General features: G+C 37.9%; 1 protein-coding gene across 1 annotated transcript in view; it reads right to left on the bottom strand.

Annotated features, from left to right (window-relative positions):
- Nucleotides 1-293: 293 nt before the first annotated feature.
- The window catches only part of LOC132392659 (collagen alpha-1(III) chain-like), a 116,766-nt gene continuing 98,075 nt past the window's right edge, over nucleotides 294-18,984 (bottom strand). The window contains exons 38-51 of the mRNA XM_059966834.1: nucleotides 17,677-17,730; nucleotides 16,674-16,835; nucleotides 15,896-16,003; nucleotides 11,916-12,023; nucleotides 11,537-11,590; nucleotides 11,335-11,442; nucleotides 10,201-10,254; nucleotides 9,968-10,075; nucleotides 8,866-8,919; nucleotides 6,685-6,792; nucleotides 3,922-4,189; nucleotides 2,254-2,444; nucleotides 1,525-1,767; nucleotides 294-1,346 (exon numbers count right to left, since the gene is read on the bottom strand). Coding sequence (XP_059822817.1) covers nucleotides 1,200-1,346; nucleotides 1,525-1,767; nucleotides 2,254-2,444; nucleotides 3,922-4,189; nucleotides 6,685-6,792; nucleotides 8,866-8,919; nucleotides 9,968-10,075; nucleotides 10,201-10,254; nucleotides 11,335-11,442; nucleotides 11,537-11,590; nucleotides 11,916-12,023; nucleotides 15,896-16,003; nucleotides 16,674-16,835; nucleotides 17,677-17,730 — 1,767 coding nt within the window. The 3' untranslated portion in view covers nucleotides 294-1,199. The remainder of the gene's footprint in view (nucleotides 1,347-1,524; nucleotides 1,768-2,253; nucleotides 2,445-3,921; nucleotides 4,190-6,684; nucleotides 6,793-8,865; nucleotides 8,920-9,967; nucleotides 10,076-10,200; nucleotides 10,255-11,334; nucleotides 11,443-11,536; nucleotides 11,591-11,915; nucleotides 12,024-15,895; nucleotides 16,004-16,673; nucleotides 16,836-17,676; nucleotides 17,731-18,984) is intronic.

The following is an 18,984-nucleotide window of genomic DNA, read 5'->3' as shown; positions in this document are numbered from 1 at the left end:
TGGAAAATGGTACCACAGCATAAAAGCTAGGACCAACAGGCTCTGGGACAGCTTCTTCCACCAGGCCATCAAACTGATTAATTCATGCTGGTACAATTGTATTTCTATGTTATAATGACTGTCTTGTTGTACATACTATTTATTATAAATTACTATAAATTGCACATTGCACATTTAGATAGAGCCGTAACGTAAAGATTTTTACTTGTGTATATGAAGGATGTAAGTAATAAAGTCAATTCAATTCAAACTCTTTGTTGTAACATTCCTAATATAATTAATTTTGAAATGGTAAGTCAAAACAATTTTTTTTATTTAGACAATTTATTTGTTTCATCTATGACATAAGTATTCAAAACACTGTTATAGAAAAAACCTGAATTCATGTTACATAGATGTATAAATCAAAACGGGAAGAAACCTTTAATCTCATTAATAGCTCACAAAGCTGCTGACTGATAATCTTGCACAGTTTCAGTTAATAAATGAAAATGGATTCATAATTTTGAGACCTGTAGAAAGTATTACTGCAAAAGCTAGAAGTTTTTGAAATAGAAATTTCAAGGATTTAGTATGTTATACTCAAAATAGCACCAGTTTTAAGGCAACATTTTCTCAAGAGTATAAGCACCAGTAGACAAATGGCTGAACACACCATTTAATTATAGGGTACTTTATACAATTTATTTGTAATAGATGTGCTGCCATACTTCAATAATGAATGAACATATTTTCACTTGTTGTACTTCACCTTGAATCATCCTCAAATGTATTCCTTCTGGATTGTTTAGCCACATTTTGGAGACAGAGGCTTTAGATACTTATCTAGTGCAATATTTTCTTGGGAGCATCAAACTTATCCCAGTTTCTGTCCGTGGTGAGGTAGTTGAAGCTGGGTAAGTTTTAAATGCAGTTACGCTCCTAGTAAGAAAGAAGGGCGAGGTCAAATCTGCTATTGGGAATGTTCGGTGTTCTGTAAAATTACACTTGATTTCACCCCAGTGTTAAGTACCAGAGAGCATTAGTTATTTGAACACCTGTGACATTTTGTTATTTTATTCCATTTTCTGATGTGTCATATAACTTTTATTCAAATGATCAAGTGATTTAGAACTTGTCGTCCTGGTAGCTTCAGACATAAGCAAGTTAAGTGCAGTTTGGTTATGTACTGCAAGTGACTGTTCAAACTATCTTCAGTGTTACAAGAAGCAGACAGGCCCAACGTCAACACCAAATTCCTGATCCTTGCCACCAATATCGAAGGGTGCAATGTCTACAATGGGCAGATGCATCGTTTTCCGTGTTCGGTACTCAAAGATAGTCTTGCCCCATTCTCCTGTGTGCTTCTGCAGGCAAACAGAAAAGTGCACCTTTTAATTTTCACCCTAAAAACAATGTTGCTGACATAATAACACTTCAAGTAAATATGCTCTATGAATAGAAGCCTTTCATTTGAAATGGATTTAAAAACTGCAGTGGTATAATACGGCCTATCTACCTCACCTTATCTTTTATGCTACTTACTGTACAACCATCTTCCAGGACGTTGTATGTGAATATCCTGTTTCCTTCTGCTTTGAGTTCAACATCAGCTGCGCTCATTAGTCTTAAAGCTTTTTTAACATTTTCATTCTCATAGTCCATGTAGGCAATGCTGTTCTTACAGTGGTAGGTAATATTCTGGACAGCTTGAGCATATCGAATTCGAAGAAATGCTATTTGGGTTTCAACAATATCTTCAGACACTCCAGTAGAACCATAACTGAACTGTGGAAACAAAACATTTTACAATGAGCTTATTCAGTAATAATCCATGTTTAAATGTATTCATTCTCAGGCAGTGGGTGTCAACAGTAGAGCTAGCATCCAGCCTTTGAGACAGTGACAGTGAGTGGAGTCTTTATCTTATACAAGAGAAATTATTATTTTGATTTATGGAACAAAATAATGACCAAGTTTTATAAAAGAATGAGAAGTCTTAACCATAAGTTCCAGGAGAGAATTTAGTCTCCCCGTTCTCCCAAATAGCTGTTAACCAACTTGTGCACCAGGCCTGGTATTTCTTTTTCATTATATAGGCTATGGAATCACAATAAAGATATTTGTGCTCAGAAGAAAAAGTAAAAGTTCTAAATTATGTATTGTACTCAAACACATTCTAATTATCCTGCCAAACATACATGCACTCCGATATTGTTACTTTGTCTAGCTCTCTGTATTATGGTTATCATACAACAGTTTGACTTAGCGTACATGAAAGCCACCGTCCATGGAGTCACCAAACCACACATGCTTCTTGATGTGACTCTCTTTGCTTGCCCACCAGTTCTTCCGAGGCACGTTGCTGGGATTGGAAAGCACACAGGTCTCACCAGTATCCATGTTGCAGTGTACCTTGATGGCATCCATTCTGCAGCCTTGATTAGGATCAATCCAGTACTCTCCTGTTTTGTGAATGTGAAACCATAACTATTACTGTGCTCTCAGGCCCAGATTTAAAGCAATTTAATGGATAAAGAATGTGATATTTTCCTTCGTATGATACAAATGTTGTATTTAAAATAAAACAAAAAGGTTAAATTCCTCTCAGAGGAAGAATGAGAACTTATAATGCAAAGGAGATATAGACATGCTAGATGTGCGAACTGAATGGACAACAACATGATAGGTAGAGTGCCCTGGGAAGGAAGGAGGTTTTTTTCTCAGGAGGCAGATAACAGCAGTGCTGACAGCTTTTCAAATACTGAGATGTTCAAATGGAACCTTATATCTTTCTACATAAGCCAGTGAGATCTAATATGTAGATGCAGCAGGCAATTAGGAAAATAGATTGTTGACTATTATTACTTGTAGATTTGGGTAATAATGTCTCCCTGCATTTATATAGTGCCTTGGTGAGACCATATCTTGGGTTTTACATAGAACTTTGCTCTTGTTTTTCTAATGTTCAATTATACTTGCTACAAAGGAAGTACAGCAGAGGTTGACGCAGTTGGTTCTTTGGAGGTCAGATCTATCATATAGAAACAAAGTGAGAAGGTTAGGTTTCTATTCTCCAGAAGAATGAGTGGCAACCTTATTGAAACACAAGGAAAATTAGATATAAAATAAATGAACGTAACACGCTTCTTGGACAGAGTAATTGTAGGGAAAATGTTTTCTGTTACTAAGTCATTGATCTCCTGCCTACTTCGGACCAAAATGAGAACATTCTTCACTCAATGGATGATAAATCTAGCAAACTGTGGAGGTTTTTCTGTTGAATGTTTTTTAAAACAGGCAAGAATCAACACATTGCCAGGTATAGAAAGAATTAACAGATCGCGATATGGCAGGACATGGTAGATCATCACTGTTGAATGGCGGAGAGGCATGAAGAACAAAATAATTGCCAAGTTCTTTATCCTTATTGATCCTGTTTTTAAATTTTTACTTTTAACCAGGTATACATTATGGTAAGGGTTATAGATAAGAGGACAGCTAGAGACTTTTCCCTTGGACAGAACTCGCTAATACGTAAGGGCATAATTTTAAGTTCACTGGAGGAATTATAGGGGGTATGTCACATGTCTGTATTTTACTTCATGCCAATTTCCTAAATGCTCCGTCATTTGTACTGGTTACACATAAGGTTGGGTGTTGCTAACCTGGGGAAGGACCTGTAACTGAAATTAAATTGTGGAATTGTGCTGGTATTGCTGACCACCAATGCTTTATAGGGACAGGTGGCTAGGCTTGCCATAATTGGGATGGACTTAATAGACCAGTGGGCCTTTTCCTGTCCAATATTTCATTGGGTTGTATAAATTATTAACTGTAATAATAGATGTTATTTGTAATCATATTTTCAAACATACATTTCTATCATTCATAGGATTCAATTTATTATTGTACTACTATTTCTTTAAATGACATGCTTACCACTCTTGAATTCCGGATGACAAATTTTTAAATCGCGACAGCTGGGTGCTGGGCTTTTCTGTGATCCATCTGGTGTCAGCACAGTCTCCATTTGGCTGTTTAGGCTTTTCAGTACAGCCATTATTTCAACAACGCTCACCGCTACCGATTCACCGGGCTGATCAGCATTCCAGTACACTTGGCCCTTTTCCATCGGTTGTACGAAACCTGATCCAGGTAAACCTGGTGGACCAGGGAGTCCTATAGGACCATCTTTACCAGGAGCACCCTAGGGAGTAAAACTTACTTGTAAGGGAATAGTCTATGCAAATAAAATGTAAGTTATTGTGAACTTTGGAAATATCAGAAACCAAAACAACTCTAAAGGAATTAATCAGTCCAGGTTGACAAGCACACACCCATGATCTTTCACCAGCTTCATATGTATTTCCTTATGTACCTACATGACTCACTTTTTAATATTGCTATTAACTCTGCTCTATCATCCAATCATAACTTGCCACATGAACTGATAGTTCCTCACATTGATGCCTATTTTTTGCCATTTACCTTCAAATAGCTCAATTGCTTTTCTGCCACTGGAGACTGTGAATTTTGCTTTTATTCTCATCTCTGAATCGGATTTTTGCGTTTGACTTAAACTAGAGTCTTGAGCATAAAAAAATTAGGCTGATGTACTAGTTCAGAACTAAAAGGATGCTGAACAGTTTGAAATACTGCCTTTTGGATGGTTTGTTAAACACAGACTTGCCTACAGGTATTACTTGTAGCATTTTAGATAGTGAAGGTGGAGCGTATAGTATTAAAACAGCATCATTTAAAGCAAGTATTCATCCATTATACATGCTGATTTGTCAGAGCTGGCTCCATGCAAATTGATTCGCCCATGCTTTTTTTTAAAACAACATTCTAGAATCTCTCAGAAATGGTTGAATTTCTACAAAATTCAATCCTTATTTGCATGTCATGATGGGATTGCAAAGATTTAAGGACTAGTTTTATTTGTCACATGTACATCAAAATATACAGTAAAATGCATCATTTGCATTCACAACAACACCGTCCTACAAGCCCTTACATTCTCAATTACTTCTGCAATAGATCCAGCGACATTGAGCATTTTATTCTGCTTTAAGTGACCAACTTCAGTTTTTTTCACTCAGATGAACTTTTTCATCTTTAGACCCTTTCCAAAGGGCAGACCTCTTTTCTGAAGTATCATAGCAATAACTGATATGATTTCAGTTGGTACCTATGTTTTTCCAAATGTTTAGCCAAATTTTGCATTTGCATTCTACTGCTCATTAAGATATTTAAAATGTTTTGTTAACAATTTGCTGACTTCTTTTTTTTTCACTTACAGAAATGTATACCCGATACACCATCATAACTCTGCTTCTTTCTGAAGCAAAGACACAACCAGTTCTGCTGCACTATCTGCGTGGCAGTAGTTGTCCTAACCCTGCACAACTTCTCTTTAGATTCCTCACACAATCTATATATCAAAGGTGTAGCCTAGGGCATCTACATGGGCAGGCACTAGGTACACCCACTCTTTTTTGTTAGCTACAGGGAACAATCCTTGTTCCAAGCCAAATCTGGCATCATGTTACATTGGCCATTGTATCAGTTCTGCCTGCTGCACTCGGGTAGAACTCATCTATTTTATCAGCTTCGTTATAAAATTCCACCCTCCCCTCAACTTTACTTCTAAAACTCAACTCCCCTTTCTGGCTCTCTCTGTCTCCAACTCGGGAGACAATCTACTGACACTCACTTTACTCCCACAGACTCCCGTAGCTGTACCTTCCTCCACATGCTTGTGTGCCATTCCTTTCACTCACTGTCTTTGCACAAGCTGCTCCATGTGTTGAGGCCTCCAACTCCAGGACATGAGAAATGTCCTACATTTTTAAGAAATGTGGCTTCCCTTCTATTGTAGTTGATGGAAATCTCACTCACATTCCTCCTGCACTTCTATTCTTACCTTACCTCCCACCAGACAGAATGAAGACTTGTCCTTGTCATTCAATCCTCCAGCCTCCAGGTCTAGCTATTCTTCACCATTTCCACCAAATCTAACAAGATCCTACTACTGCCTACTACATCCCCACCACTTCCTGCTTTCCATGACTCTCTGATTCATTCATCACTTGCCTGGATACCTGGCACTACCTCCCCCCACCCCCCCACCCCCCATGCCCAGAGATGCAACCCTTGTTCCTACAAGACAACTTAGTTTATTTCCTCTTGTAATTCAAAGTTAAGAACTGTTTTCTAACTCTTCCATCAAGAACTTTAAAATGTTTTCCAGTGTACAGGAATACACAAGGGTTTGCCTTTGTATACACTTTTACAAGACACACCAGCCAAAAACAACTTGCAGAGTGAGCAGTAGGCTACAAAATGGTTGGATGAAGTTGGGATTTGATGGCAGTGGCTCAGATTGATAAACATTAGGTAGCAGATAATTGAAGTCTCAATTATCCCTAGCTTTCTTACATAGATCTGTATTTTATCTTTAAATTTATTTCTCTGTTGCCTTCCCACCATTTGATTAGCTATAGTACAAAGGCAGCATCATAATAGCTTCCCTCTCTGTTCTGAATTACAGCCAAATCTATTGTGATCTCCAGTAATCTATTTCTCTGATCAATAGTTGCATCCACAAATACAAATCTGTTTTATTCCCCAAACATCTCCAGCTGGCCATACAAGTTCCTAATGCTCCCCATCGTTGGGCTATGGTCCAGATATACTTACGCTGGGGCCAGGTTCTCCACGCGTACCCCGTGGACCAGGAGGACCAATGGGACCTGGAAAGCCATTGTTACCATCTTTGCCAGGGTGGCCAGGTGGACCACTTGGACCCTTGAAACATTTTAAAAATCAGTTAGAGAATCTGAAAGCAAGTATCACAGTGTGCAATTAGTACAATACAGTTTCACAGCTACCCTTTAATAGTAATTAGTGCAGTGGTTGGTAGCACCAGCTATTCTATTGAATAGATAGATTATAATTGGAATCACCCTATTTCCTCACTGACTGCAGTGTCCATGCACCTCTTCAAGGGAAACCTGTGACAGATTCTGACAGATATTTCACATCTGGAATTTTCTAAGGATACTCCATGTGAGAGGTCTGGAGGTGTTGAATGCTGAACCTCTGGCTTTAGAAAACAGTCTGTATGGGGTAGAGGATACCATCTTGACCAAAGTTCTAAAACCAGTGAACCATTGAGCTCAGTGCCAAGAATCTAATTCCAAATTATAACTGGCAGATCACAACAAGAAAAAACAGATTCCAAAAGATATTTAGAGCTCAAAGCTGCTGTATACTGTATTGGTCAGCAAAAATGACATACACCATGCAACCAGAATCCTTTATTTCCATGCATATGCTTAAAGTAATAAACTTTTGCAGAAAGAAATAAAGAATCAATGCAAAAACCTTTATGGCTATATATGAAAATGGGCATGATTATTGTTTAAAAATAATTACAAAGTAGAGCAGCAGATTAACATCCTAAAAACGTACAGCCTATAATTTGTTCATGATTCTGATCAAACTGAATTAAAACACAAGTACTTTTTCATTTTTTGACAATGTAAATATGGGTACACTTTTGTGCTTTTCTTCCCCTTGGTGACCGCTATAATTAGTAGGGGAAGCCAACTATGTGAGATATTACACCTACCTCATTAAGTCTGGATCTTAGAGAAGCAGCAACCAGCAGGTTCTGAAACAATTGTCAAACCTCCAAGGGGCATAACAACCATCTTTGTATCCACAAAACACAGATGCAGTATATTCTTAACCTAGATTAGTCTTATGGTCTTTAGACACAAGAAGAATATGTACTAGCATTGAAGCACTGGTGGGACTGGGCAACACAAATTGTCAGATTGTTCCAAAGTATACTAAGGTTTTTATCTGCCTAGTGCAACAGTACACTGAATCACCCCCTAAAACCATTCATAAACCTGATAGACCACAGGGCATTCCTTAGTGTCTCTGTAATTCACATTGACTGCCATTGTAATTATAGAACAATACAACTTTACAGCACAGAAATAGACATTTCAGCCCAACTTATGCTCGCTAACCAAGAACCCTGCCTGAGATAGTCAAATTTGGCTCATGTCCCTCAAAACCTTTCTCATCCATGTATCTGACTAACTGTCATTTAAACATAATTGTATCTGCCTCCAGCAGCTCATGCCAAATATCCTTCAGCTGCTCAAAAAAAGTTGGCCCCTCATTTATAATATTGAGGAAAAGAGCTTGAGGAAACTTTGTGCTTTTAGGGTCATTGTAAAAGCTACTGTTCAGTTGAAGCTGAGTGAACATATATTGCTATAAAAGAAGATGGTGAGTCTGGCCTTAAAGGTGGAAGAGGAGGAATTGCTCCTGGCAGTACAAGTGGTAATGATACCAAACGGCAGCTGATGAGTAAAAATTACAGAAATCAATCCATTGGATCATTTTACTGGTGAACTGTAGTCTAATAATTCTCTTGATTTTGTATGAACATTAGTTTTCCCACAAATACTAGCAAAAGCAGTCATGAAAAAGAGGGTCTTGGAATAATTAACAAGCAGCATATCTATTAAATCAATTGAAATCTTGTCCCTGACATCTTTTATGAATTATTGACAGCGATGATCAGTTTGAAAAATGCACCAAGCTCACAGCTGGTCGCCTAATGACCCTTGCCTCTACAACCCCATATCCCTCTGCTTCTTCAAAAATATAAATTGATTATGTATTTGCCTTTCAAATCACAAGGCAATATTTGCCATACTTCAAAAATACTAAGAGAATTATCTTTGTAATAGTGAAATTAACAGACTGAACCCATTATCTTAGCAAATGAAAAGATCATTAATGTTCATGTTTCTTCTAACAATAACAATTTTTGCAAACTTTGAGCATTTTACTCACTCTTGGACCTTGACCTCCAGGAATTCCACTTTGACCTGGTTCTCCAGTATTACCCTAGATGTAAAGAAAATATTTACTGTTTCCAATATGGCTGAAAGATTGGGAGATGATGACCAAGATCTCTGGTGAAATTCAGCTTCAAAAGAAAGTCTTGACCCACTACTTAAATACAGTCCAATTGGTACTAATAACTTCTGCTTATTATGTCATTCCTGGAGTTGAGATGTTGTACTATATAATTTGCATTTGGTGGATACCCAAACCTAGTATGGAGGAAATTTAGAGTCACAGAAAAGCAGAGCACAGAAACAGGCCAATCTGGTCCATGCCAAACCATTTAAACTGCCTAGTCCCACCAACTTGTACCTGCACAATAGCCTTCCATAGCCTTCCAAACCCCTGCCATCCATGTATCTATCCAAACTTGTCTTAAACATTGAAATCAAGCTTGTGGCATCACTTGCACTGGCAGCTTGTTCCACACTCTCATGACCCTCTGAGTGAAGAAGTTTCCCCTCATTTTCCCAGTGAATATTTCACCTTTCACCATTAACCATTGATCTTTAGTTGCAGTCTATTTCTATTGAAGCAATTGTACATCATGCTTCAGAACATGAAACTATTATGTGGAGGAAACCAAATTTGAGGATCTAATTTCTGGATCACATACATTGAAATAGTAATAACAACAAAAGATGGTAGAGGAACACAGCAGGTCAGGCAGCAACTGTGGAAGGAAAGGAACACTTAAAGTTTCAGATTGAGATTTGTCAACTGGGCTGAATCATAAGGGTGAGACAGCTATAAAGAAATGACAGTAAATGGTTTAACAAGAGCTGGTAAGTGATAGATGGATCCTGGTGAGCAAGGGCAATAGACAAATGAAGTGGTAAAAAGTGGAAATAGTAACAGAGGCTGGGAGGCAATAGGTGGAGCCAAATACCAATTCTGCATTTTGTGTCTTGCTCCTGATTCATCAATTGTGTCTCTACTTTGCAGAGCATCAAATCTTTCTAGGGTGAACAAGCTACGTGCAAATTACTTTTGGAAACATACAGCTTTGACTCTTCTCATGAATTGAACCAATGCATAGAATACTTACAGAAGGCCCTGGGAGACCTGGTAAACCAGGCCTTCCTTGGTGACCCTTGAAACCCATCATACCAGGTTTTCCATCTTGACCTTTTTCACCATGTACACCTGGTGCACCCTGGAAAATGGACAGTCATTAAGTCACTGGGCTTGAAAAAAATATGACTTAATTTCAATAAACAGAACATTCTTAAAACCTTCTATGTTAAGGCAGTTTTGAAAAAGTAACCACAACCAATTTACCGGCAATCCACGTCCCCCATTTAAGCCTGGAGGACCTTGTGGACCTGGAGGACCCTGAAAGATATTGAAGGAAGAAAAATATTGAATTTAAGAACAATCAGACTCAAATTCATTCCATACCTGAAATTTCTCTGAATGTTGTTAACCCTTATGCTATCATCTCCTCTGGTAAAATACTAGAGTAGCAGGCAGAATATTGGATCCTTGACCAGTGATACTAATTTAAATTCCTCAGATACTGAGATTCAAACTCAAATAATTAAATAAACTTGGGATTCAAAAAAAAAAGAAAGTGTCTTTCTTAATAGGTGCACTAATGTGGTAAATGCCTCTTGTTCCATTAATATCCTCAGGGAAAGAAATTTGAAATTAAACCTGTTCTGATCTTAATGTAACACCAAATCTGTCAACAAGATAGAATCTTCTCTATTTAGGGACAATAAAGGTGAAGGATGCTGGCATTGTATGCAATTTTCATATGCTGTGAAAGAATTTTTTTCAAAAAACTTCGGGATTTTTTTTCTTTCAAATCAGGAAACCAGGGTAATGTAAATGCTGCCCGGTATTAGCCATAAGTGCTAACCCATGATAAAAAGAGAAATTTCTCTTTTCATCAGGCAGCATCTACAGAGTGAGTTAACATTTCACATCAACGTTCATCTGCCTGAAGCATTAACTCTGCTCCATAAGGATTCCACCTGACCTGTTAAGTATTTCTTGCATTTTCTGTTTCTATTTCAGTTTTCCAATATATGCAATATTTAGATTTTTATATCCGGAGGTGACTATAACAAGAAAACATTGCAGTTACATTGCAGCCTCATTATAAAGGTTTATTGAATTGGTGAAAGACTCATGCCACTCAAGCTGCTTCTTGATTGACATGAAGAGAACTTGATATACCCGAATGCAATTAAAATGATACCCGTCTTAAACTTAGTACCTTCTTTGAAATATTATTTGAGCAATTACATTGTACTAAATCATGTGTTTCAAACAGATATTTCAATGCATTTCATTTTCTTCAAAAACTCAAACGTAATTACCAACTGCTTATATAGATCAGATGCTGACATTTTCAATTATCAATTCCAAATTTAATTCCAATGATGCAGTTCAAGAATCCAAACTTACCCCGGGACCTTTCTCACCGGGTTTGCCAGATGTACCAGGCTGACCTGGAGGTCCAGGAGCTCCTGGTGAACCTTGATAGCCTGGTCCCCCAGGCTCACCCCGCTCACCCTGTATCATTCAAAACATCAAAGTTAATAGTCAGCACTGACCAGAAAAGAAATATACAATTTATACACAATTCTTCAGCTCCTTTTGTTCCAACCTTAGGACCAGGGTTTCCATCTCGGCCAGGAAAGCCACTTGGACCAGGTTCACCCTAAAACATAATAGGAAATTTCCTTAGTATAATGTAAAACAATGCTGGATTAAACTGGTAACAAAGGTCACTTGTGAATAATCAGCCCAAGCAGATTTTCAGTAGTTGTTTACTCATTAAATGAAGTTCATTACTTCAAAATGTCTGAGCATCTTCTTCTGAAATTAATAAAAGAATAAATACAATTTCCCAAAAAAAACATTAACCAGAGGGTCCCAAGAATTAGCTTAACCAAAATTATCATTCTCTAACCTGAACCTCATGAATAATAGTGAACCTGCTGTTCAATTTCTATACAGGTTAGAGCAAGAATCAAACTACTTACCTTGTTGCCAGGTTGACCAGGTTGTCCAGGATTTCCTGGTAGTCCTCTCATACCAGGAGAACCGTCTTTACCAGCAGGACCAGGACTACCCGGTGACCCATTTGAACCCTAAGTAACATATCACTAGATTAACACTTGCTAAATGAAAATATGAGTTACTACATTTTTAAACAGTGCATAGCTGCTTGAAATCCAAGCATCCCATATTTGAGAATAAAAGAACATCTGGACTAGAAAGAAAGAGGCTGTATTGAGTTTTTGAGTCAGGAAATCATGCCGCAACTTTATAAGATTCTTGTTAAATTATATCCAGAGAACCACATTCAATTCTGTTCCCTCCATTATTCATTAAATGAAGTTCATTACTTCAAATGTCAGAGTGTGTTGGAGTATATATTGTCTGGCTGCACCACAGCCTGGTATGGAAATATCAATGCCTTTGAATGGAAAATCCTACAAAAAGTAGTGGATTCAGCAAAGTACATCATGGGTAAAGCCACTCCAACCACTGAACACATCTAAATGAAATACTGTTGTAGGAAAGCAGCATCCATCATCAGCTGCCCAGGTCATGCTCTCTGTTTGTTGCTGCCATCTGGTTGAAGCTACAAAAGCCTCAGGTCTTGCATCAACAAGTTCAAGAAAAGTTACTATCTCTAAGCCCTCAGGCTCTGTACAAAAGGAGATAACTACACCCCGTTTCACTTGAAATGGTCCTACAACCAATGGTCTCATTTTCAAGGACTCTCACCTCATGATCTTGTAATTTATTGCTGTGTATTTATATTTATATTTGCATTTGCAGCGTTTGTTGTCTTCTGCACCGGTCCGGTTGATCTCTGATTGCTCCTGGTTTATTACTCATCTATAGATTTGTTGATTATGCCCACAAAAAAATGAATCTCAGGGTTGTAGATGGTGAGATATATATACACACACATATGAGGGGTGATTGATAAGTTCTAAGTTTGTGGCCTAATGTAGAAGGAGATGAGTTATACAGCTCTCGTTACATGCACGCGCAGTTCAACTCTTTGAGTGATTATGCAGAAAGTTTGAAGTTAATGATTTTTGTGGTATTTCTGTTTCAGATTATTGAAAATTGCAAGTAAGTATTGTCTGAGAAAATGGACAACATTGGCCTTCGTACAATTATCCACTACCTCGGTCTCAAGGGCTTATCACCCAAGGAGGTCCACAAAGACATGGTGGCAACACTAGGGGAGGGTGAAAAATAAATGTGCTAGGTTTTCTAGAATTGACTCCTTCCACCTTAGGCCACAAACTTATCAATCACTGTGTGTGTGTGTGTGTGTGTGTGTGTGTGTGTGTGTGTGTGTGTGTGTGTGTTTATTTGTTTATCTATCTATCTACTTATTTATTTATATAAATAATTGACTTTGAACTTTAGGAGCAGAATTAGACCATTTAGCCCATCACATTTGGTCTGCCATTCTCTCCTGGTTGATTTATTATTCCTCTCAATCCCATTCTACAGTCTTTTCACCTAAACCTTTGACACCCTGATTAATCAAGAACCTATCAACCATCGTTTTAAATATAGCCTATTGCTTGGCTTTCACAGTGGTCCAGGCCAATTTCAAAGTTTCATCATGCTCAACACAAAGAAATTCATCCTCATCTTTGTTATAAAGGGACATTACTTTATTTTGCGTCAGTGCCCTGTTGTGCTCACTCCCCATTATAGGAAACATCCTCTCCACATGCACTCTATGTAGGCCAGTCAAAATTCGATAGGTTTCAATGAGATTCTCTCTCATTCCTCTATACTCCAGTGAGTGCAGGCCCAGAGCTATCAAACACTCCTCATAGGTTAAACCTTTCATTGCAGAATTATCCTCATATAACCATATAACCATATAACAATTACAGCACAGAAACAGGCCATCTTGGCTCTTCTAGTCTGTGCCAAATGCTTACTCTCACCTAGTCCCACTGGCCCGCACTCAGCCCATAACCCTCCATTCCTTTCCTGTCCAATTTTACTTTAAATGACAATATCGAACCTGACTCTACCACTTCTACTGGAAGCTCGTTCCACACAGCTACCACTCTCTGAGAAAAGAAATTCCCCCTTGTGTTACCCTTTTGCCCCCTAACTCTCAACTCATGTCCTCTTGTTTGAATCTCCCCTACTCTCAATGGAAAAAGCCTATCCACATCAACTGTATCTATCCCCCTCATAATTTTAAATACCGCTATCAAGAACCCCCCTCAACCTTCTACATTCCAAAGAATAAAGACCTAACTTGTTCAACCTTTCCCTGTAACTTGGGTGCTGAAACCCAGGTAACATTCTAGTAAATCTTTTCTGTACTCTCTCTACTTTATTGACATCTTTCCTATAATTCGGTGACCAGAACTGTACACAATACTCCAAATTCAGCCTTACCAATGCCTCGTACAATTTTAACATTACATCCCAACTCCTATAGTTTGTAATTGGCTGATATTAAGCTTGGAGAAGCTGGGGTTTCTATGCTGTGCCACGTCTCACCTGATTTCCCTCGCCCCATAGTGCCCAAAAACTGGAGTCGTACTATTTCTAACTCCATTCACGGCCTTTCACATGCAGGCCACAAGTCCTCACAGAAACTGATTGCACTAAAATTTGTGTGGCATTGTGTGACAGGAGTGTAGCCTGTATTAAGCACCCGCAGGCAAAAATTAACCGTCATGTTCGGGCACCATTGACATCTTTTCAGATCTAAGAGCGACAACTTGGTCACGTCAACGTGGACTTGGTTGCTCCTCTTCACCCTGCTGCGGTTTCATGCACCTCCTTATCATGGTGGATCATATAACCAGATGGCCAGTGGTCGTCCCTCTAGCATCGACAACAGCCACAGATGTGCCTGAGTTGTTCAGTTTGACACCTCATTTCATATTTCCTCAGACCGTGGTCCCCAATTCACATCAGAACTCTAGGCTGCATTGGCCCAGGACTTCAGTGCTAGGCTGCATCACACCAGGGCATATCACCCGTAATCCTCAGGACAGGACAGCTCCAAAAGAGGGCCTGCAGCCGTCCATGGCGGAGTTGGTACACGGGCAGCTGTTATGACCGGCAGGTGATTTTATCCCTGATACCACAACTCACTAGTCAGCCTCTCACAGCGTTCTGCTCTCATCAATTCCTTTGCCTCTATTCCTACCCCCCATCGTGGCACTCAGCACTCTCAGTTTCCTGATGACCTACATTCTACCTTGTTCCTTTTTGTCTGACATGATGCACATCAACATCCTCCAGGTCCCCTTATGATAGCCTGTTCCGTGTTTTGGAATGGACAGAAAAGACTTATACATAGATAGGAGGGGTAAACCTGAATTCATTCCAGTAGATCGCCTTAAACCGGCCCACCAAGACTTGGGGGATACCGCTACCATGCTGCTGTCATCAGGACATGTCAAAACACCTCTGGATGAGTCAGAAACACCTGTTACTCCACCCATGGAACATAGGACAGCATAGGCAGCTCATCCAAGCTCTGGACAGACTCACAATGTCAGCTTTAGTGATGTAATGTGTGGAAACATACAGTTTCCCTTAAACTTAAAATGCCTCTGCCATTTTATTTGCAAAAGCCTACAATAACGTAGTAGTGCTTGATTCAGTGTTGCATGCGGGTTCAACGTAAGTTCCCCTTTTGAACTCTGTTCATAGATCTCATATTTTACTAACCAGTCTCTGAATATGGCTTCTCATTATCAAAGCCTTAAGCATGCTTTTACCCTTGTCTCTCTGTTCCTGCTTTCCCTGTAAATGTTTTCTAATACTTTCAGATCAGGGAGCAAAACACACAGATACCATTTCTAAAGAAATGATATGGCGTTTTTAAAAAAATATTTCTTTATTTAATAACCTAGGGGAAAACTTTAAAAAAAAACTAAAATGAAATACCAGTGTGGAGTAAAGGAAGAAAATATAATTGTGAAGTAATTGGAAGATAAATACTTACTGGTGAACCACGATCACCCGGTAAACCTGATGGACCCTGCATACCAGGTAAGCCCCTGGTGCCAACTGGTCCTATGATTCCTGAGGGGCCTGGAGGTCCAGCTGAACCCTATTCAAATTAAAATACTAATTTTAAATCCCATTATTCACCATGAATCAAAGCATAAAAGACATATCCACTAACAGGCAATAGTGGAAGAGAAAATTTAGGTGCTGTGTCTGGCATGAGTGCTTTCTCTTAAGATTAAAATAAGATAAGTAAGATAAAACTTTATTTATTCCAAAGGAAGTTATTGTTGCAAGGTTGTTCAGTCAAAAGTATATACTTTAAAATACAAATGTAAACATTGAGGTAAAAAATACAGTATGTGTATTAAAGGTAATAGTCCAAAATACAGATGTGCAATTAAACAATATACTTAAATATTTAAGGAGGAGGAGTTGTAGAGTCTTATCACACACAGGGAGAAATGACCATGGAAAGGAATATGCCTAGTTTTCCCATTCTTGTAATTACTGTGGCTAAAATATTGTAAAACCTGATTTTGTTCATGTCACTTCATTATATTAGATGCTGCCAGAGCAAATCAGCTTTGGCCTGTTTAGAATCTGGTGGATGTGACAAATGTGCCTAAACAATGGCTGTTCCGTGTCATAGTTATCAAACCATTTCAAGTATTAAATGTGAGAAATGTAATCTCCTGTATACACATTCATTTTCTGTGTATTAATATTGGATTCTTCTGATCTACATGCAAGGTGCTTATTGCAATACTTACTGGATTTCCTTCTTTGCCAGGTTCTCCTGGTAAACCCCGGGGACCAGGTTCTCCTCTGGAACCAGGTGATCCGTTTCTACCAGGGGGACCAGTTTTACCTCCTTCACCAGGAGGGCCCACTTTACCAACTGGGCCCGGATGACCAGGATTACCAGCAGCACCCTGTACAAAAAAAAACAAAGCCATTAACATAAAAAGTGCATTTCAAATTTTCTAATTATCTGGAAATTCTTCAGTGGTGCTCTGGTCAGACAGTGGGCAAACCACCAGAAATATAATTTTTACAGAGCTATTTTTACAGAAATATACGTTTTACAGAGAAAACTTCCATAGAAATCCAAATCTATTCTATGAAGTTATTTATTAACAATTTAGTAAATAATTAAAATATGTAAATAAATTCAAACAATTCAAAATACAAAGTGTTCTGGCCTTCAATTTTCACATTGAACTGACTGTTTCTATTCTACATCCAACTTTGTACTAGTCTTCGACAGGATGCCTATGTGTAAGTGCTAGCAATCTAGATGTTTGTAGCACTTGATGGAAATCACCAGCAGTCTAAACATTGGGCTTACTGCATTCTTGAATGTGTATTTTCTGAATTTGTTGGCACATTACAAGGGAATGCCAGTAGTCAGACAAAGAACTGTCAAGCTCATAAATTTTAATGTCATTAGATTACAATAAAATACAATGCAAGGCCATTAAAAGCACTCTTATAAATTACACTCTACAGATTTTGCATTTCTTTGTATTTTATTATTATAAATGTAAATGATTCTGGGCATGATGTTAAAAGCAAAAGCCTCTTGCCGTCGGGCCATGTCTTACCTGTAAAACATGGAAGAGCTTGTAAGAAGAATTTTGTATATTTTCTATTTTATAGGTTCACTTTTAAAAATATGACAAGGTGGTGCATTTCAAAGGAAAGTCTAATGAGAGTCGTGAAAGAAGAGGCTGCCTAAGCAATAACAGAGGAGTGTTTGTAAAGGTAACTTACTGATAAACCAGGTGGACCACGTAAACCAGGAGGACCAGTCATACCTAAACCACCCTAAAGAAAAATACAATCCAATTTATGAAATTTTCAGATCCACTTGTCTAAAAAAATACTATATTAGAAATTGAATGAGAAATTATATTTGTAGTTCTAAAGCAATAATTAGAACATACATAATATTAGCTATACTAACATTATGGGTAATAATAAAAATATCAAAATCTAAATTAGGTAATTAGTAAATGACACAAAAGTATCAAATTCTACTACTCTTGCATCTAGAAATAACTGCTATAGTAATTGTTAAAGACCAGAGGCCTACAAGAATAGACAAATCCACCAGAAGGTAACCCTTAAAAGATAAAATTTGAAAAACTTTGTGGAACAAGCTTCCTCAAAATGGCTATTCCAGCTGAAGCAAATGTAGTAATCTTAGCAATTTTGTGAGATTATGGCCATTTCTAAGATCTTGTATACCACAGAATTTTCATCCTTTGCCTCACCTGACAAACCTTCCCCTCAAAGGATATTTGCAGCAACATAAATCTTACTACTGTATTTGAATTCAGAAAATGTGTAGGCTTTTTGTTCTTTCAAAAAGTTTGAAGGAAATAAATTATTTTCTATTTAGATCCAATGTTATTTTGAAGGCAATTTCTTTATTCAATTATTTGAAAACCGACACTGGAGCATGACAAATGAAAACTGTTGTGTCTCTAGGCCAAAGTTTCATTAACCATTCAGCAAATTAATAGACATCTTTGAAAGAATTGTGAACACGAAAAATATCTGAATTTTTCTTGACAATTTATAAGAAATCAATTGCTTGATCCTTTTTATAGTAGCTTTCTGTTACCATTCTCAAGTTCAAAATGATTCTGGCATCAAATTAACAAATTAAAGAAATATAATAAAATGTATCAGTTCTTTTTTATTCTTAAATTAGATAATCAATTTGGACAAATAGTTTTCTCACAGCATTCTAATCCAAGCATTTAATAACATGGTACTTGGGTTTGCGAGTGATTTTATTTATTGCCCATCAACAATCTGGAAGATACCCTTGTTTACAATGATTTTTTTAAACCACCAGCCATTCTGTGATAAAAACTACAGCAAATTTTTGACCAAATGAAGATGGAGATATGTACATCTGGATAATGTATGACCTAAGGTATTATCTAAACATCTCCTTTCTCACTGAAAAATCATCAGGGCATATCTTGGGGAAAAGAAGAGATTAACCAGATGCTTGAGATCTTCCACAGCACAGAATACTGGGGGAACTCACCAAGTCAGGCAGCATCT

This window comes from Hypanus sabinus, chromosome 4, assembly GCF_030144855.1.
Source record: "Hypanus sabinus isolate sHypSab1 chromosome 4, sHypSab1.hap1, whole genome shotgun sequence".
Taxonomy (NCBI): domain Eukaryota; kingdom Metazoa; phylum Chordata; class Chondrichthyes; order Myliobatiformes; family Dasyatidae; genus Hypanus; species Hypanus sabinus.
This window is presented reverse-complemented; position numbering and strand designations above follow the sequence as displayed.